General features: G+C 48.1%; 1 protein-coding gene across 2 annotated transcripts in view; it reads right to left on the bottom strand.

Moving 5' to 3' along the window:
* Nucleotides 1-22,093, bottom strand: part of WNT5B (Wnt family member 5B) — a 494,935-nt gene that overhangs the window by 45,589 nt on the left and 427,253 nt on the right. For both annotated transcript variants that reach the window (XM_086952866.1, XM_086952867.1), the window contains exons 3-4: nucleotides 16,738-16,985; nucleotides 12,027-12,319 (exon numbers count right to left, since the gene is read on the bottom strand). In XM_086952866.1, the coding sequence (XP_086808992.1) occupies nucleotides 12,027-12,319; nucleotides 16,738-16,985 (541 nt within the window). The remainder of the gene's footprint in view (nucleotides 1-12,026; nucleotides 12,320-16,737; nucleotides 16,986-22,093) is intronic.

Here is a 22,093-nt window from a genome sequence, read left to right as displayed (position 1 = left end):
TGCTGCTGCTGCCAGGCCTGTTCTGGCTAGCCTACACTGGCTGCCACTTAAAGAGATAATCTTATTTTAAGCCCTAGGATTTAGTCACAGAATCTTTAACGATAAAGGTCCACGGTACCTCACCTTTTTTGGTGAAATGGCACAAACCAAGCAGTAATATCAGATCCTCTGGAACAAACCAGGCGGTTATTCGGCGTGTAAGGAAAGCTAGATGAGGCGGCCGCTCCTTTGTATTTCTAGCAGCTCAGGCATGGAATTCACTACCCCTCCAACTGAGGATGGAACCATCCAAGCTACTGTTCTGAAGGAGGCTAAAAATATGGCTATTTCCCCTAGATGCCAGCGTATTCATGAATCTCAGATCTGGCAAGTAGCTAGACATATGGTTTTATATCTCTTTCTCTGGTCACTCTCTCTCAGCGCTTTCACGCACCGTTAGGCGCAACCATGCGCTGTAGACATAGCCTTATGACTATTATTAGTCTTTGAGCAATACCTCTCGGGGAGGTTGGACTTTACTAATGGGCGTAGCTTAGCCAGTAAAATTCAGGGGTTAATCTCAAATGTCCTAACTAAAACAAGTGGTGGGCTTCAAGGTGAAGGGTAGGAGATGGCCCAGGTTCAGATGGACACTGTTTTTTTAATTCATATGTTTTTTGCATTCATGGAAAACAACACAACAAAAAAGATACAGATAACCAAAAGCCTTACAGAACATGACACCTCCCAAGGTTACAATCTCAGTATTGCGGCAATAAACATGCAAAGAAGAGGAATCTTTCCAAATTCTAAAGACCTCCCTGCAGCCAGGCTCACCCGCTAAGTGCCCCAGCGAAGCGCCAGTGAGAGTCGACCCCACGACATCTGTCAATGGGCTGTCACTTCAGGCCCTAGTACAGCCTTCAGGGCGATCTTTCCTCTAAACTTTGCCGGAGATCCCACATTTTAGCAAACTTCCTTGGGCCGGCAGGAGCCACCATCCTCGGCTGTCATGCACCAATCTATTTTGGATTCCTATTGTTCCAGAGAAGTTGCAGATGCACTTGCGCAATGCCTAAAATGTCATGCCATGCCACCTTGCATAAAAGGAGTATAGATTTATTTAGGGTTTGTTCTCACAGTATACGCTGAGGCACCAATTGAGGGATGACCACCAAGTCTTCTCTGATAACTGTAACTTCTGCATAATACCCCCCCCCCCCCCGGTTAAGTTCCAAATAGTGTGCAGCAGAGTCCCTATTTGCACAACCCTAAAGACAGATGTCAATGTCAAATCCTGCCCATTCGAAATAGCCACCTCGCTGGAATACCTACACACTTCGTCACAAGCATCATTCTCCAGGAGCTCTAAATCCCATTCCCATTTGTCCTCAAACTTGTAATTGGAGGGAGACTGTGAACGAGCAAGGTGTTATAAATCTGACAAATGGCATGTTTCATCAAAGGGGACCCCAGAACTTTATAGTCCGTGTAGGGGGTGTCTTCTGCCAAATCTTAGAACATATCTTTATAACCATGCAAGATGTGTTGAGTTTGAAAGTATCACAAATATTGACACCCTGTGAGTTTGTAGTTACTGCAGCTCAGGAAAGGGTTTCATCCCAGCACCAGTCCATATTCCCCCAACTTGGAGATACCACTTCCAATGGCCCTCCGCAGGCCCCTCAATATCTCGGTCTCCCACAAGGATGTTTTCAGGATAAACTGTTCTCATGAGTAACAGGGTCAATGCTGATTTGTTTTAGAGACCCATGCTTAATTTGTGCTGCCGGTTTTCAGTTCTTGGTACCACCACTTATTTCTTAACATACCACATGGTGGCGCTTTTTATCTACTTCAGAACATAAGCAAACTAACAATTCGAAAAACATAATAAAATAATAACGCCAGTGTCCAGGCCATTGTAACAGATGTAGGTGGCCAAAAATAATCCAAATGTCCCCATTTTGACTATTTGTAAGCATCTTTTGGGTGTTTGATTGCCAGTAGTTATGCCTGGAAACCTTAGACGGGCACAGCTTTTCAAACATACTACTGTCAATGTTTGTTGATTTCAAAAAGTAGCAAGGTTGTACCCATTCAAGGAATACTTCTAAGGGTGCAGATGTAATACTTTTTTGCTAAACGGGTACTATGGGTCTGATTTAGAGTTTGGCGGGATGGTACTTAGTAAGGGATTAACCTGTCCATCAAACCGTCAGTCTGCTCGCCTGATACAGAGGCGAGCAGACTTTAATTAAGTATGTTAATGACGGAGCCTACTTTGGCTCCGTCGCTGACATACTCCTCCAACCGCCCAACGGAGTATACGCCATTTGAGATTTACACAAAATATCATCCACCCTAGAATGGAAGGTGTTATGCATTTTTTGTTGTTCATCACCACAAGGTAAACCCTAGCAGTGAGGGAAGGTCAAAGAAAATAATGATCCCCACACCATGGGAGACAGCTCTCATTGTGTGGGGTCATTAGATTTACTTTTTCCAAAAGCAACTCTAGCTATGGGAGTTTGTTTTAAAAAAAATAAAACTTTGTAAAAGTTTGATGGGTGGCCATGATGTTTAACGGAGCTATTTGTCAAACTTTTACAAGATTGAAAGGAATTGCTAAGACCCATTACCCCGCCACCCCCACTGGAGCTATGCCTGTTAATAATGCTGAATAACTAAGGACATCATGCACCACAGCTTGGGTAAATTACCCATTTAGTTATATATTTATATAGCAGAACTAATACCCGAAGGCGTCTAGAAGCTTGACGGCCAACATCCTGCAGCCATGAGGTGAAGTGTGCTGAATAATTAAAGTGAAATTAGAAATGTACTAAGGTTATGCCTTAATGAACCAGGTCTTCAGACCCTTCCTAAAAGAGAGCAGGTATGGGGAGTTTTTAAGTGTGGGTGGCAACTGATTCCACAATCTGGTAGTGATATTTAAAAAGCTTTTACCACCCCAGTTAGACAGTCTTGCTTTGGGAACCTCCACCAACGTAAGTGAGGAGGACTGCAGCATTCTGGTTGGTGTACACCAGCGAACGTGGTCAATCAGATGTGCAGGGCTCTGGTTGTGCAATGACCTAAATGCAATGCAAAGCGCCTTAAAGTTGATCACTTTTTCCATTGGGAGCCAGTGTAAGGTATTAAGGGCCGCCTTTGCAGAAGAGTATTTTGGCAATCTAAAAAGCAGATGGGCGGCCGAGTTCTCTATAACCTGCAGTTTAACCAGGAGGGCTTTGTTAATTCCAATCAGAAGGCTATTGCAATAGTCCAGCCTTGATAGGACTAGGGCAGAAATCACTGTTTTCTGCACGTCCAGTGGTATGAAAGGGAAGATTTTTCTCAGGATCTTCAGAGAATAGCAGGCAGCTGAAGTGATTGCATTCACATGGTGGGAGAAGGACAGGGTGTTATGTTATGTTATGTTATTTTTATACTTCTATAGCGCACGGCCACTCCACGGAGTATCCCGGCGCTTTTGGTGGTGTCAAAGATGACACCCAGATTTTTTGCCTTGGCGACTGGTGAGGGGAGATGGCCTAGTTCCGTAGGCCACCAGTCGGAAGACCAGAGAGAGACGTCTCTGCCTAAAAGGAGAACCTCTGTCTTATTTGAGTTCAACTTAAGACAGTTCTCTGACATCCATCTATCCAAATGTCCCATACAGGCGTGAAAGTTATGGACTGTGTCTCGAGAGTCATCTGAGATGGATACTATAATCTGGGTGTCTTCAGCGTATGACACCATAGCAAATCCGTAGGATTTAATAAACCTGACCAGGGGGACTATGTAAAGATTAAAAAGATTCGGGCTTAAAGATGACCCCTGTGGAACCCCACATGGAAGATTGAAGCTCTAAGAGCTGAGACCGTCCATCTCCACAAATTGTTCCCGGTCCGAGGGGAAAGAATTAAACAATGATACGGCTGCACCAGCAATGCCTATTTCTGGAAGGCAATGTAGTAGGAGTCCATGGTCCACTGTATCGAACTCTGCCAAAAGATCCAGCAGGATCAGTGCCGCCATGCCTCCCTTATCTACAGATCGCCTGATTTCTTCAGACGCCGTGATCAGTACGAGCTCGGTGCTATTTCCACTTCGGAAACCGTATTGAGATGGATCCAGGAGGTCATTGTTAGGGATAAAAGGAACTTATTTTTCAAGAATTTATGCAGGTAGGTGCCTGGGTCTGCTTTATCCAAATTGGTTTTTTTTAATGGTAGAAGAATTGAGGTATTTTTCAATTTTTTAAGGAAAATGCCAGTTTTAAGAATTAGGCTGAATACCTCTGTGAGATGGCCGGGTATTGGCTCATTTGCAGAGAGAATAATCTTAGGGGGCCAAGGGTCCAACGGTGAGCCAGATTTGGCGACAGAAAGAAGTTCAGTGACCTGCTCGTGCGTTATAGGTGAAAACTCTTGAGAGATACGCAGAGTCAGGGCTGATTGAGGTCTTAGAAAGATAGAAATCCAGACTTCCTAAGTCATAAGTTAGAACCAGCGTAAATTTATCATAGATGCAGCGAACCTTACTGCAAAAGGTGGAAGCCAGGGTATCACAGAAGGCTTGATCCGGTGTATTATCTTTGTGGACTTGCACTGAGAAGTATTTAATTTCTGCGTTGTGGATCGTTCCTTTGTACTGGGTTATTTTTTGCCTACAGCACGCTTTTTCCTTTGGATCATAATTAAGTCTCCAGCGCCTTTCTTGCCTGTGGCAATTACTTTTAAGTAGTCTTAGCTCGTCTGAGAACCAGGGTTCGGTGGGTGCATCCTGGTAATTTTCCCAGTTTGTTGAGGAACTGTATCCGGAACTGCCAACCCAAACCAATCATGGTATTCTAGAGCTGCTCTTTTTGGGTCTAGAGATAGGTGAGGTCTGCTCAGGCTAAGTTGAGAATTAAACTCATTTTTGTCCAGGCGGTGCCACTGGAAAAGCCTGTGGCGTTTAATCAATGACGGCCTATTATCAACAGTGGAGGGCAGTGTGAGAGTAAGCATAATTGCTGCAAGGTCTGACCACAGTAGTTGCAGGGTACCTTTAAATTTCAGAAGCGGACAATCTGAGAAAACAGCGTCAAGCAGGTGTCCAGCTCTGTGAGTAGGACCTTCAATCAGTTGTTCCAAGCCTACACCGGTCAGAAGGCCCATAAGGGCAGTCGAATCCTTATCATGTAGTTTATCTAAGTGAAAATGTAGGTCCCTGAGAATGGGATAGTCCTGGAAACAGGTTTTGTGTTCAAGTAACTGACCCAGGTTTTGTAGAAAGTTAACCCGGGGTATGAATGAATGAATATAAAACTTGTAAATCGCTAACTTTGCCCAAGGGTGTCAAGGCGCTAACAGTGGAAGATAAATGCAGACAGCCGAGGCACCCCTAAACCAACATCTGAGGATACAGCCAGGTTTTTGACATTTTACGAAAAAGAGTGTATAAACATTGTCCAGTAATTTCATCGGGAATAGATTTCCACAACTTAGCAGCAGTCGCTGAGAAGGATCTCCTGCCCCATCTCAGCCGCTTGAATCTAGGCACCGTAAGAAGATGCTTACTGGCCGACCTGAGGTTCCTAGTAGGGACGTAATGATGAAATAATGCTTTAATACCGTCTGGGCCCCGGCCATAGTAGGCATTATGAGTAAGGCAAAGAGTTTTAAACGTGACCCTACGGTCAATTGGGAGCCAATGCAGAGACCAAAGGGAGGATGAGACCGAATGATGTTTAGGAACATCAGTCACCAGCCTAACCACAGCGTTTTGCACCAACTGCAGATGCCCCAGCTGTCCCTTATTAATACAGAAATAAAGGGCATTGCAATAATCTAGTCTGGAGAGTATTAGAGCAACAACAAATTGTTTGCGGGCAGCGAGTGAAAGACACGGTGCGACCTAATTTATGATCCTTATAAGCCCGAAACAAGTAGCCACCGTCCTACTGATCTGTAGATTGAGGGACAATGAATTGTCCAACAGGACTCCCAGGTTCTTACCATGAGGAACAGGGCCGGGGCAAGTACGCAAAGATTCGGGCCACCACTCCCCAGACCAGATGTTTGCCTTGTCCCCAAAAATAAGAACCTCCATCTTCTTGCCATTCATTTTAAGATAGTTTTTGACCATCCATGATGATACTGCCTGCATACAGTTTTTAAAATTGTAGGCAGCATCACTGATGTTATGAGTGATGGACACCATGATCTGCGTGTCATCCGCATATGATAACACTTCCAGAACAAAGGATTTTACCACCTTTGCTAGCGGGTATAGGGGTTGTCAAGTAAATGTAAATGTAAATGTGGCGTATTTGTATAGCGCGAACAGTGACCCGGAGGCATCCCGGCGCTTGTACTCCTACCACAAGGGAACCCCTCCTGGCTATTCCTTGTGGGGTGTCCACTCCTGGGCATCCCATGGTGAAACCAGGCATCCCTTGTGTATCAGGGGGCCTTTGTGGAGACTAAGCTAGCTATTGCCCAGAGTTGCAGCGTGGGACCCATGCTTAGAATCGGCACTGAGGCGAGAATATCCGGTCAGAGGAATTTAAGCCCGAAACCCACCAAGGCGGGAATCGAACCCTGGTCCCTGGCCAGCGTTCTGCATCAAGGTCTGCCGCTCTAAGCATTGAGCCACACTTCTCCACAAGTCAACATTCCGTTAAAGGAATATGTATGATTAATACCAAATTGAAAGGAAAGCACTTTGCAACTGGCTCTGGGGGCAATCTCGTTGAAGGCGGCTTTCATGTGGTTCCTATAGAAAAAGCTAGCCCGCCTCCTTTTTTGCCTTTACGATTTTTCATGATGATGGAGAAACCTGGCGGAATAGCTACCACTGTGTCGGGCCCTGAAGTCTCATCTGTCCAAGTTTCTACAACGAACACAATGTCTAGCTTCTGTTCTTCAACAAAGTCCGCAAAATCAAATTTATGTTTGACAAGCGAGCATACGTTAATAAGAGCACACTGAAGCCTTGACTGGGCGTTATGGGGAATACTAGTATGTGCAGTTTTCATATTCAAAAGCTGTAAATTACATGTGACAATTCAGAGGATCTGAATTTTTTTACACATTTAAGGACTGGACTAGAGCAGCGCAATATGGTGGTGGAAAGAGCCAACAGCCTGTCCCTAGAGTACATGTACATACTTACTGGGAGAGTCTTTAACAAATCCAGCAGTGTGGCTGGCACCGAGTGCCCACTGCACGTCTGCGTCAGGGCCGATTAATTAGTGAGGCAGGCTCTGACAGTGTGAGTGTGAGCAGCGTGAGCAGCTAGACCGCCAACAGCCCAAAATGGCGGCCGTTGATATTGCTGACACCCTCTTCCCGCCCGACTCTCTCCACACAAACGGCAACAATGCACCACGGTGGACCAGAGAGCAGCAAAAATGCAGTGAAGGTAGGAGAGTTAAAAATTGTAGTGAAGTGCCAAACTAAAAGCTACTGATTCAAATCTATGCAATACGAGCAGTAGCGTAGCAGTGCAAATGACCAAAAGGCTGTAAACATAGACAGGGTTGAAATATCACTAGGACCTTTAAAATAGCTGGTGATGCTGGCACCTAAAAGAATCTTTAGGTCATCACTGTGAGCCTGACACGTGAGGCAGTAGTGTTTGGCAAATTTGTGCAAAGGTCAACAAGCAGCTGCCCGGCAGATGTTGGCAAGTGGACCGCCTGTGGAAAGGGCCTGCAGCAAGCGGTCCGGGGGGCACTTGCGGGCCTCCTGACCACTTGCACGTGGCCCCCCTGGTGAACAGCAGCACGAGCTGCTGATAGTTGATGAGCACTATTATTCAGAAAAAAAATAAAAATAAACGGGCAAGCATTTGTTAACCTGCAAATAAATGCTTGCCCTTTTAATTAAACATTTTTTAGACCTCCTTATTCAACTCCTGACCCACCCATACCCCCTACCGCCACCCTGCTGGCATTAGTGTGGCCCTCTGTCACACCATAGACTGTACTTTGTGGCCCCTGGACTAATGTTTGTGAATACCCATGACCTAGTGGAATGGACCTAAAGGTACTCTGGAGGGTCTTTCTTGGCCAAAGTGTAGGAGATCTTTAAACAGAGGATAATGCAACATGAAATGGTGTGCTTTGTCCTTTGTGCCTTACCCGATCTGGTTCCGGGAAGCCTACAAAGAGCTATCATCCACGCTTTGCTCAAGAGTGTATTTGATGTAGTAGGATACCGCACATCTGGGGTCTATGCTATATAGCCCCTCCCAGTCAGATGTCAAGGAGAGAAGAAAGATATAAGTGTAGTAGACTTGGCCATACAGCATTCAGAGATGACATTAGGCTAAAAGGATGGGCAGGTGGACCCATGAGGGTTGTTTTGAGGACTGCCCCAGTGAAAACCATCTTATGTGTGGAAGTAAGGTGTGACTTTTGGACATTTGTGGTACCGCTCAGGTAATGGAGAAGAGTCATTGCCCACTGGAGATTTTCCTAGATCTGCATTGGGGACTAGGCCTTTGCTAGCTAGTTTTCTCAGTATGCAAATACATTGACATCTGGCCTCTGAAGTAAAGAAGCATGGCTGCTAGCGCATTTGTAAATACATGTTAGGCAGTCCATGGCGTTTGAACGTGCTGAGATGGTTACTATTGTCAGGGCTTCTCAGCCTAAGATAACCACAGAACTTCCGATGCTGAAGAATTTCCATGTGGGACGGTCAGGTCTAGGAAGCTAACCACAACTCTGTTGTTCTTAAAATGTTCCACGGTGGAGTCACCCTTCTCTCGCAAAATGCTGCTCTCCGTCAAAGGGCAAGTCTGTGTATGTAGCCTGGTCAGCTCCTGAAAATCTGTGTGATACATCAAAGCATGTGGATGCAGCGTGACACATGTACCGGGGAACAGCGTTTACAACGCAACTTTTACAACAAAGTACCTTTACGTCGCAACCATTACAACGCAAGTCATTACAACGACTTGCGCTGGGGGGCGCTCTAGGATAGGGAATAGTTTTAATTTACTATCCACAGGGACTGGAGTTGGAATAGTAAATTAAACTATTCACTATCCAGCGCCCACAACGCAAGTCGTTGTAACGACTTGCGTTGTAAAAGTTGCGTCGTAAAGGCATGCGTTGTAAAAGCATGCGTTGTAACGACGTACATCCACATGTACCCATAGACCGGGCAATTGTGTCCCCCGAGGCAAGGCCAGGCTTTAAGATCTGCTTTGATACATTTTGGTAATCACTCACCAGGTCAGAGAATGGCTTCTTCATATGATCTGGCAACTGAAAGTTTCACCAGATACCACTAGGCAAGAATTTATCGTCCCAAAGGGGAAATGGCTTTAGCCTGTGGTGAGTCAAGCTACAGCAGACACAAATCTTGCAACAATGAAACAAGCTTTTCGGATTTCCTATCTGGGGGAGCCACAAGAAAGGTATTTGGGTTCTGCTTAGAAGATAACATCTGAATAACCAAACTCTCTGGAGACACGTGGGAGGACAAAAATGCAGGTCACCTTTGGTATTTGACCATCTGCCTATTGTCTGTTGGACCCAAAAAGTGTTTCTTTCATGCAACCATTATTGGATCTAGGAGAACCCCATCGTATGGAAGCAAGGGCACCCCTGGACCCGAAGAATATTGAGAAATTACTCATGAATGTTGGACTTCAATCAATCTAGTACTTGTATAGCACGGCTTATCACCCCAGTGGATATCCAGGCACTGTGCTGCAGGTATCAATCTTCAGAAACAGGGCCTGAGGTGTAGGAAATGTATTGGTAAATACATCTCACACATAAAACTCAAGAAGCATGGAAAGCACTTCTATTTCTATAGCTGAAAGGCAGTCATAATGTGCTGCCTGGCCCTCTGAACAATTAATTAATTAATTAATTGAAGAACACAAGGAAGACAGCTGGAAAACACATGCACTCTCATAGAGTGCTTGAGAAAAAAGGGAAAAAAGTGGCTCACTAAATGTGAGCAGGGGAAGGACACAAGTAAAGGCGTTATACTCCAGGGAGGGTCAACCAAAGATAGACAAGGCAAGCCATTGAACAAGAAGCAAGCAAAGAAGAGTGACAAAAAAGCCAACCAATGGGAAGCAAGATTTAGGCTTTAAGCCCGCTACAAAGTCTTGGGAAGCTGATAATAAGTCTTCGCTGTAAAGTAGGATCAACCTAAACAAGCATTTGCAATGCAATAGGTCTCACATTACTGAAAGTTTGCGCTAGTGACACTGCATTATTATTTGCAACACCAAAAGGTCAAACTTTCAGTAATGTGAGACCTATTGCATTGCAAATGTTTGCTTAATGTTGATGTTAGCTCCAGGACCCCATGAGTTCTTCAGCAGGCTAGTGACCTGTAGAAAATGGCCCAAGTGTTCCCCCTCCAGATAACGACATGGGTGGACGTTGCATTTGTTTGTAACCGGAGGGGGAGGGAGTGTGAACAGTAGTAAAGAGATGACATGAGCTGGCCAACCAAAATAATCAATTGGGGATGTCCGCTGGGAGGGAACCAAGCACTGAAAAGAGGAACAGATGCACCATATTAACCAACAATAGCAAAGGAATTTTGAAAAGCAGCCCAACCAGTCAACCAAAAGCGATGGGTGTGTCCACAGTCCCAGATAGCCCATATACTGAATACAGCATGCCTCGCAATGTAGTGCATGCGCTGCCTAGGCTCAACCTAAAAACACTAGCATTTACTTGTACATATATGTGGTATTTGTATGGCACAAACCTAGTGGAAATGCAGCAAAGAGCTCAACAGGATCAAAGGCAAAGGAACAATCAACAAATGATGTCAGTAGCAATGTCCCAGTTTATAAGCGGCAAAACTTCTCAAAAGGACACAAAAAAAACACTTCAATGGGACAGTACTGGCCCTTTTCATAACACTATACATTTGAATAGATAGTAGGACCTCTGACAAGAATTATAATACTTAAAATGCCCCACTCACAACTTTGAGAGGTAATCTCGTTTTAGAAGCAAACAGAAATTGTGCCTGCAGCAGGAGTCAATAGCCATGATTTATGTCAGGTACAACCTGACACAATCTGTGAGTGCAAATTGGATGCACTTCTGGTATGAAAACCCCTAAATAGGTGAATTCATCAAAATTGCACTCCTACATAGTCACACATCACCCCCCGAACATCCTGGTACAAGAATATCGAGGACCGAATATCAAGGGCCAAAATATCCCAAGGTATGTGCACATACGCAAGTATAGATTTACTGTTCCTGACTGCACATCTACGTACCTTGAGGATAAACTTATCACACAGGTACATATATGCGGAGTTCGGTACAGAAAATTTACACTTACCTGTTGATATTTAGGATTAGATATTTCGTCCTTGATATTCTGTGACATCTGTATCCTACATTTGATTTTCTTGGTGCACACCATTGAACTTTTTGCAGATATCTTCTTGTTCCAATATATCAAACTCAGAACTGGGTACAAACTGTGCACCCACTAATTATTGCATACTATAATTAATATGAACCCACGATCTGGGAGCCCCGGGTCATAGTCACACACTCAAACGTATCAGCATTACACTGTTATGTTCACTTGGACTGAACCTACTCTCAGAAGGAAGTGCATAATGTGGCACAACAACACCTACACGAAGGGTTTTACTCAGCGCTTAATTTGATCTGGTGGTTTCTGGTGCTCGGGAATTAAGTGTCAAAACCGCACTTGCGACAATCTGGCTAATTAAAAGATTGCCCCAAAAAAGTTCATTAATAATTAAATATATAATTAAAATAATTATCACTTTCCGCCCAAGCCAGTCTTGTGGCTTTGGGGTCTGAAATAGTCAGAATTGTCCCACTTGTAGGAGTGTGATGGTTAGAAGTCATGTAGGAAGTATCATTGGCAGCATGGCAGGAGCAATGTGTGGTGCAAGCTGCAGTGGCGTCCTGATGATAGCCCTGGCACTTACTGTTTTACAAATTAAGCACTGGTTTTACTTGCAATGATGAACATGCGCCAGGGCCCAGGATTGATCATCAAACATGAGCCTCTTACCCTGCGTCCAGCCTCGTTGTTCTGCAGGTTCATCAGCGTCCGTGCCTGCTCCTCCGAGCCTTTGGGGTAGTTCTTCTCTCGCTCCCGGGCATCCACAAACTCCTTGGCGAAGCGGTAGCCATAGTCCACATTGTCCCCACAGCCTCCCCAGAGCCAGTCCCGTGGCAGGTCCTTAGGCCGCGTCGTCCGGCTGCAGCCACAGGTGGAGAGTTCACCCTCGCGACAGGCACGACTGATGGCATTCACGACCCCCGCCGCACTGATCGCATAGGTGAATGCCGTCTCTCGACTGCCTGCCATTGGGGAAACAGAAAGGGAATATATATTTGTAAGAAAGCAAACTGCATCAAGATTTCCAATCCCAGCATCCCTGATTATTTTATATGCAGCATCAAAAACTGGGAGATCTCAATTGCTGGTATGTCATTTATTGCACTCCCTTGCATGTGCCCTGGGACCCAATCTTCAGAAGTCCACCACTACCGGTTTCACCTGAAATAATAAGTGTGCCATCAAAAAAGTAGGTCTTAATTCCTTTTTTTGCTAGATCAATGGTCTTCAAGCTTTGTATTGGCCCTTACAAAAAAAAAAAAACTTTCCTCCATGCTCTTAAATTGACATATTTTTTTTGAATTTTCTATAAAACTTGCAGCTGTAAACCTATTTAACAAATCAAGCAGTGCAGTTAGGCTCAATCAACTATATGAAAATTGCAATCAAATACATGGTTGCCACAATGCTACAGGCAGCCTGGTCGCTAAAGTGTGAAAGTATCTGCAGTGTGATCCTTTATCAGAAATGGGATGGGGGAACTTTCAGGAGCCCGTGTCTCATTGGAGGACTGGCAGCTCGAAGTCAGCGCGTCGCTCTGCTGCCCTCCAGTGGTCGCTGCATGGTAAACCAAAGAGTGTAAAATAAACACAGAAAGGAGTAATCTGCAGAAGGCTGTACAAAAGGCTCTGGACAGTAAGTGGGCTGAGAAAGTATGTCTAAGTTATACTACTCCGTGCGTGCGTATTATTAAAGGCTATCGAAAGGACGGGGCGGATTTGCCTGCTACCTCCCTCTAGCCTGGCCATTGCAAGCATGGAGAGACCGTAAACCTTAGAATATAGTGCTGCATTTCCAAGGAAGAGAATGTGAACATGGCGCCGAGCGTTCACTTCCTGTAGCTTGGAAACTGGGACATCTGGTGGCCCTGGGTCAAACCTATTTCGGGAGGGGGGAGGGGCAGCTTTGAATTTATGACCCAATTTCAGCACTTTCATGCCCTCTCTGGCAGGGTCACTGACAGTGCAGACACAATGGTACAAATTCTAGGTGTTTACATTTAATATTCAGGAATACTGATGTGTGTTTTCTGATTGTAATACACTAGCAGCTCACTAATATTATTGCAAATAATCTCTGTGCCACCCTCCCATTTCTGGTATGTCAATACCTGTTTTGATCTAAAAGAAACTGTTTTAATGGATGTTGCATAAAACATAAGCACACTTTATCTGCAAATGTCTGTAATAGATTCTCACACATCACCCTCATTAAAAATAAATGAAAGGAAAAAGGTATTTAAAACAATCTATTCAATAATTAATAATGGTCATCAGGGCAAAACTCTCTGGAGAGCAGTGTGGCCTGAAAGCCCACTGTGCCCAGCCTGAAACGCCTCTGCTTTAGACCCTTTACAAGTAGGAGGCAAGATGCCCAGTGCTCCAATGCCAAGGGCAGCCCGATTAAACACGGCCAGTGTCCCAAGCGTGGAGCAGGCTCTGCATTCTGAACTGCGGAACTAGGTGGAGGGGGAGAGAGTTAGAGACAAAGGGACATATGCATAAAAGGGTTTTATCAATTATGTGCCTATGGGAAATGTAAATGTAAATGTGTTTCGATTTATATAGCGCACTTTAACCCAGGGGTCCCAAGGCGCTTGCTTAGGGAATCCGTCCTGGTATTCCCCTGTGAGATATCCCGGCCGGGTATCCACTAGGTGAAAGCCAGGCATCCCGCCGCGAGGGGCCGTAGTGCGCGCGTACATAAGGCCCATATTCCCTCGTTAGGAAAAGTTACTACACTAAAAGGCGGGCTCACTCAGACACGCCATGCTGAATTGGCATGTGCAGTTACTAGGGAGAGGACGCCCCATTTGACTTGATCTCTGAAATCAAGTAAATGGTATCAGAACAGGTGTCGAACTCACACCTAAATTATAAAAAAAAAAAAGGGCAACACTGACTGCGTTGCTGCAAAGGCCTTTAAAATGAATTTCTGTTGAGCTCAAATGAGAAAAAAATGTAACCCACTGCACGGCACACCGCTAATATTTCTGCATAATGGAAACAAAATATAGAATACTTGACTTTTGCCAGCACTTTGCTCTCCTTAAACACCATTGCATGATCTCCAAGGTGGGGGGGGGGTCATTCTCAGTACCACAGCAGGACTGATTTTTCCTTTTCGCTGGCTCTAGTGTGCATTCATACCATCATTGTCAAGGCCTCGCTCACCTCGGGGGCTCTGCGGTCTGCATGAGAATGGCCACAAGAGATGTGGATTTGAGCACCACAGAATATGTCGCGGTGCACCCTGGGAGTCTGGTCGGGGCTCTGCTTCAAAGCAGTGCACGTTCAGCCATCCGAGGCCACGCCTGCCTGGATGGCCGCTCCGCATTCATCCCCGGTGGAGGTGGGAGCAGCAGGACAGGGCCCCCTCCCACGGCTTTCACACCTTCCCTTTATTGTCCCCCTGGCCCAGGAGACGTCTCTGCAGGCAGAGGACTGCATTTCAAAAGGCCGTGGGAACAATGTGGCCGCCTCACACCTCCGTAACAAAGGCCGCGATGGCCTGTGAACTCGCTGCTGGAAGGGCTGGGATCTGAGCGGCAGAAAGCAGGCAGCTCCCCTCACCTTTGCATACAAAACGGATTTCACACCAGCCTGTTCTGAAATTTTAATTCGGAATCCTGGCACCTCTCAAACAATGGGCTGCAAAGTGTCTGTGAAAAAGGCTCTAATGTTGGCTGTGCAAGACCGTTCCTTTGTAAGGCCCAGGAAGGGTGGTGCTGCCTACAGCCTCTGCCTGGAGGTGCCAGGAGCAAAGGTGGCAGAAAAAGTGCCCGCCAGAGATTCAGCCAAGAACCCAGCCTGACCTCTCTCGAGTTAGAACAGGGCATGTTTGGTTCGACACTATATTTCGGAGGCTTCAATTGTGTTTTCTAGGTTGGCAGCGTGGCATCCCCCTCCCAGCTCCAGCAGTGCCCCCTCACCTATCTGCATGAGTTGGCAGCGTGGCATCCCCCCTCCCAGCTCCAGCAGTGCCCCCTCATCTATCTGCAAGAGTTGGCAGCGTGGCATCCCCCCCCTCCCAGCTCCAGCAGTGCCCCCTCACCTATCTGCAAGAGTTGGCAGCGTGGCATCCCCCCTCCCAGCTCCAGCAGTGCCCCCTCACCTATCTGCATGAGTTGGCAGCGTGGCATCCCCCCTCCCAGCTCCAGCAGTGCCCCCTCGCCTATCTGCAAGAGTTGGCAGCGTGGCATCCCCCCCTCCCAGCTCCAGCAGTGCCCCTCACCTATCTGCATGAGTTGGCAGCGTGGCATCCCCCACCTCCCAGCTCCAGCAGTGCCCCCTCACCTATCTGCAAGAGTTGGCAGCGTGGCATCCCCCCCTCCCAGCTCCAGCAGTGCCCCTCACCTATCTGCAAGAGTTGGCAGCGTGGCATCCCCCCCTCCCAGCTCCAGCAGTGCCCCCTCACCTATCTGCATGAGTTGGCAGCGTTGCATCCCCCCTCCCAGCTCCAGCAGTGCCCCCTCACCTATCTGCAAGAGTTGGCAGCGTGGCATCCCCCCCTCCCAGCTCCAGCAGTGCCCCTCACCTATCTGCAAGAGTTGGCAGCGTGGCACCCCCCCCTCCCAGCTCCAGCAGTGCCCCCTCACCTATCTGCATGAGTTGGCAGCGTGGCATCCCTCCCTCCCAGCTCCAGCAGTGCCCCCTCACCTATCTGCATGAGTTGGCAGCGTTGCATCCCCCCTCCCAGCTCCAGCAGTGCCCCCTCACCTATCTGCAAGAGTTGGCAGCGTGGCATCCCCCCCTCCCAGCTCCAGCAGTGCCCCTCACCTATCTGCAAGAGTTGGCAGCGTGGCATCCCCCCTCCCAGCTCCAGCAGTGCCCCCTCACCTATCTGCATGAGTTGGCAGCGTGGCATCCCCCCCTCCCAGCTCCAGCAGTGCCCCCTCACCTATCTGCATGAGTTGGCAGCGTGGCATCCCCCCCTCCCAGCTCCAGCAGTGCTCCTCACCTATCTGCATGAGTTGGCAGCGTGCCATCCCCCCTCAAAGCTCCAGCACTGCCCCTCACCTATCTGCATGAGTTGGCAGCGTGGCATCCCCCCCCCTCCCAGCTCCAGCAGTGCCCCCTCACCTATCTGCAAGAGTTGGCAGCGTGGCATCCCCCCTCCCAGCTCCAGCAGCGCCCCCTCACCTATCTGCAAGAGTTGGCAGCGTGGCATCCCCCCCTCCCAGCTCCAGCAGTGCCCCTCGCCCATCTGCATGAGTTGGCAGCGTGGCATCCCCCCTCAAAGCTCCAGCACTGCCCCTCACCTATCTGCATGAGCTGGCAGCGTGGCATCCCCCCTCCCAGCTCCAGCAGTGCCCCCTCACCTATCTGCATGAGTTGGCAGCGTGACATCCCCCCTCCCCGCTCCAGCAGTGCCCCCTCACCTATCTGCATGACGCGGCCGAAGACCGAGGTGTTGTCCACCGTGCTGCAGTTCCAGCGCCGCTGCTTGAACTGGTACTGGCACTCCTTGATGCCCGTCTTGGCCCCCTCCCCGATGTACATCATGTGGTCCTGGTACAGCTGGCACAGCTTCTTCTGGCCGGGCGACAGGCCGGTGAGCTGGCTGCAGAGCGGCTGGGCTCCGATGATGTACATCTCCGGCCTCTGCACGGGGTTCAGAGCCAGCGACCTGAAACACAAGAGCGTCCTTCAGCTGGCACCAAAACCCTTCTTTCATTATTGCATCGTTTATTAAAGCGCCTGGATGGCGCGTGCCAGGGCAGAGTGTTTTACATAATTCATTAAACATTAACAACAATATTTACAGGTTAAAAAAAATAGAAATTGATAAAGTGAGACAGTTCTACGAAGTTGTTCCTTGCCGATTGGAGTGGGCTGTTCGGTAGGAAATCACAAAAAACACGTTTACCAGGAGACCCACCATCACCCGAGGCCATGTACCACCGTCCACCACGATCTCAGCAAGACACCCACAAGAACAGGCAGCTCAACAGTCTTATTACCCGTTCTTGGCAAGCCCTACAAAACATGCACAGCCAACATGAGAGCAACCATCAACTGATGCCCAGGCGTGACATCTTACATAATCTAAATAAATACACATAAGAACGGCAACCAACTGAGGTCCTGTGTCAATGTCTGTCATCGCAGGGCATATAAACACGAAACGGGGAAGGCTCCAGGGAAACGTCTGCCACAATCACACGAGAAAAACACACAAAAAAAACGCGTAACAATCATCACCTGAGGCCCAGTGTGTGTCAAACTATGCAACGAACTACACACGAACAGAAGAGCAGTCCTTAGCTGAGGCCCAGGGCGTGCCAATTCATGGTCTGACTAACTGGTACAAAAAGGACAGTAGAAATGAAACAAGTTCTTTTACTACGAAACACAAACATACTAAAGAGAAGAAGCTATCCATTGCGACCAAAGGACAGCGTTTGCTGTGTTACCCATGCACAAACCAACAGAGGCACCACCATCAGCCGAGGCCCACTGCCAACATTCGCTATCATCCACACCATACACCAAACACCAAACATAAGAGTACAAAAAAAGGAAAATACAAAAATGAAACGAACCAATCATGAGCGAGACACAAAACAGGAACCAAAATGACAGCACGGCCCGATGGAAGAAAGGGAAACAAACAAGGATAACGGACACCACAACAGCGGAGGCCCAATGCCACCCGTCCCACAATCACTACATCACACAAGCCAGGCTGGTGAGCAGTGGTTGAGTGCACCATGACCCTTCCAGCAAACACAAAGCACGAAATAGAGCAACTGGGAAACGGCGCTAGTTTCTTGCACTGTGACACGAACAACAAATGCCAAGCAAAGAGCAACCAACCGTCAGTTGAGGCGCAGCCAAGTCACGCCACAGTCACATACAAAAAGATGAACTATAACGCTGTGAAACACCTCCAGCGACTGCCACGATCACATAAACAGATGCTCGACAGAAGAAGAAAAAATAACAATACCTTAAGCCCTGAGCTGCCACTCTGAACCTCATACATAACTGATGCCAAAGTAAACAGTGATCAGCTTAGCATCTGGTCTAGAAATACCACAATGCACCAAATGAAAGGTTCTCTAGCCGAGGGCTAGCGCCAGCACCTAGAGACCCGCCCAACAGAAGGGCAGCCACCCGTGTGCAAAACAGACACACTGTGGGGTTTACACTCCACAGCCTGGGGCGGTCACAACCAAGGTAGGGTGAAGGTACACAGCACAGAGCACACACAGAGCGTGGTATGACGCGATAGAAACGTGACCTGTACTGCTCATGGCTCGTTTCCACCACACTTGAGTCACACACAACACCAAAGCGGGGAGCTGGGAATAGGATAATAAAAACTGTCTCTAAGGAGACCAAAAGAAAAGCATTATTAACGGGTATTGCGAGGACGCCCATGTTGCATGTGTAACACAGCAGCTGTTGTGATTTAGGTGAGCGTTTTCCCTATTAAAACGCGCACCTATCAGGGGAAATGGGTGTTATTTAATGCAGAAAAATGCTCCTTCAACAGTCGGTTTCTTAATTGCTGTGGTCAGCCAGGGTGGGCGTGTCTTCATCTCCACGATGGACTGCCCACTCGCGTGGAACCGCCCCCCCTCCCCACACCCTGAGGGGAAGCTCCTACAGAGGGCACAGCAGAGTGATGGGGAGGGGGCTTCTCTCCATTGGTGACTGACAGGCAGGCCAGCCTGGGCTAGGTTGTAGTGGTGCCCTATGTGCCACCTGCTGTGGGTTCACCAGTGTAAAGCGCTACAATAGTGAACCTCATGCGTGGGACACTAGGCACTTCACCACAAGTGAACCGAAGCACAACCGAGGCTGGGGCATGTGGCAGCGCAGAAGCGCTTTTCATGTACTCATGGCAGATTCGTTGCCTCTGACAAGGCAGGCAGGGTAGCAACAAAAGACAGGGCAGAACTATACAGAAGGACACGCTGTGCACACGGGCAGAGTGGAATGACATTACATGGGGGCAGGGAAGGGCAACAGATCGCACAGTCACAACACGTGGATTACACATATGCAGGGCTGAGGTACAATTCACATGAGGAATGGTGCATGTTCACCAGCTAGGAAAGGGACCTTCAACAGTCAGGGCAGAGGTGCATTTCACACAGACAGGGCGGAGGTACACTTCACACAGGCAGGGAAGAGGTGCACTTCACACAGGGATGGGGTGCACTTCACACAGGCAGGGCAGAGGTGCATTTCACACAGACAGGGCGGAGGTGCATTTCACACAGACAGAGGTGCACGTCACACAGGAATGGGGTGGGGCAGAGGTACATTGCACACAAAAATGATTAAGATAGATTTCACACAGACAGGGCTGAGGTACACTTCACACAGGTACATTTAATAGGGCAGAGGGACACTTCACACATGCAGGGATGATGTAAACGTCACACAGCCAGGGCAAAGGTGCACTTTACAGACAGCGCAGTGATTCACTTCAGAGGCAGGGCTGGCGTACACTTAACACCGACAGGGCAGAGGTTCACTTCACACGAAGAGGGCAGCGGTTCACTTCACACAGGCAGGGCTGAGGTACACTTCACATGGGACATGGTGCATTTTCACAGGCGGGGCTAAGGGACATTTAACAGACAGGGCTGAGGTGCATTTCACACAGACACGCCAGAGGCGCATTTAACAGACAGGGTATATAGAGACACTAAGCACAGGCAGGGCTGAGGCACATTTCATACAGACAGGGCAGAGGTGCACTTCAGACATGCAAAGCAGGGGTACATTTCACAGACAAATGTTTAAGAAACATTTCACACAGACAGAGCAGAAGTGCACTTCACAGACAGGGCAGAGGTGCACTTCACACAGACAAGCCAGAGGTGCGTCTAAGAGACAGGGCAGAATTGCACTTCACACAGACAGGGCAGAGGTGCACTTCACACAGACAAGCCGTAGGTGCGTCTAAGAGACAGGGCAGAAGTGCACTTCATACATATAGAATTTAGATGCACTTCACAGGAACAAGGCTGCGGCACACTTCACACAGAGAGGGCAGAAGTGCACTTCAGACAGGCAAGGCAGGGGTACATTACACGGACAAATATTGAAGAAGCATTTCACACAGGCAGGGCTGATGTACATTTAACAGACAGGACATAGCTGCACTTCACACAGGCAGGGCAGAGATGTACTTAACACAGAAAGGGAGACAGGGCAGGGTTGCACTTAACACTGAAAGGGAGGCAGGGTAGGAGTGCACTTCACAGACAGGGTAGAGGTGCACTTCACACAGATACATTTCATATAGATAGGGCAGAGGGACACTTTACACATGCAGGGATGAGGTGCACTTCACACAGATACATTTCATATAGACAGGGCAGAGGGACACTCCACACATGCAGGGATGAGGTGCACTTCACAGACAGGGTAGAGGTGCACTACACACAGACAGGGCAGAGGTGCATTTTACAGAGGCAGGGCAGAGGTGAACTTCAGACAGACAGGGCAGAGGTCAGGTGCACTTCAAAGACAGGGCAGAGGTACACTTCACACATGCAGGGATGAGGTGCACTTCACAGACAGGGTAGAGGTGCACTTCACACAGATACGTTTCATATAGACAGGGCAGAGGGACACTCCACACATGCAGGGATGAGGTGCAATTCACAGACAGGGCAGAGGTGCACTTCACACAGATACATTTCATATAGATAGGGCAGAGGGACACTTTACACATGCAGGGATGAGGTGCACTTCACACAGATACATTTCATATAGACAGGGCAGAGGGACACTCCACACATGCAGGGATGAGGTGCACTTCACAGACAGGGTAGAGGTGCACTACACACAGACAGGGCAGAGGTGCATTTTACAGAGGCAGGGCAGAGGTGAACTTCAGACAGACAGGGCAGAGGTTAGGTGCACTTCAAAGACAGGGCAGAGGTACACTTCACACATGCAGGGATGAGGTGCACTTCACAGACAGGGTAGAGGTGCACTTCACACAGATACATTTCATATAGACAGGGCAGAGGGACACTCCACACATGCAGGGATGAGGTGCACTTCACAGGCAGGGCAGAGGTGCACTTCACACAGATACATTTCATATAGATAGGGCAGAGGGACACTTTACACATGCAGGGATGAGGTGCACTTCACACAGATACATTTCATATAGACAGGGCAGAGGGACACTCCACACATGCAGGGATGAGGTGCACTTCACAGGCAGGGTAGAGGTGCACTACACACAGACAGGGCAGAGGTGCATTTTACAGAGGCAGGGCAGAGGTGAACTTCAGACAGACAGGGCAGAGGTCAGGTGCACTTCAAAGACAGGGCAGAGGTACACTTCACACATGCAGGGATGAGGTGCACTTCACAGACAGGGTAGAGGTGCACTACACACAGACAGGGCAGAGGTGCATTTTACAGAGGCAGGGCAGAGGTGAACTTCAGACAGACAGGGCAGAGGTCAGGTGCACTTCAAAGACAGGGCAGAGGTACACTTCACAGACAGGGCAGAGGTGCACTTTTTCAGAGGCAGTGCAGAGGTGCACTTCACGCAGACAGGGCAGAGGTCAGGTGCACTTCAAAGACAGCGCAGAGGTGCACTTCACACAGACAGGGCAGAGGTACACTTCACACAGGGCAGATGAGCACTTCACAGACGGTAGAAGTGCACTTCACAGACAGGGCAGAGGTCAGGTGCACTTCACAGACGGTAGAGGTGCACTTCACACAGGCAGGTCAGAGGTGCACTTCACA

Source organism: Lissotriton vulgaris, chromosome 1_2, assembly GCF_964263255.1.
Source record: "Lissotriton vulgaris chromosome 1_2, aLisVul1.2, whole genome shotgun sequence".
Classification (NCBI taxonomy): Eukaryota; Metazoa; Chordata; class Amphibia; order Caudata; family Salamandridae; genus Lissotriton; species Lissotriton vulgaris.
This window is presented reverse-complemented; position numbering and strand designations above follow the sequence as displayed.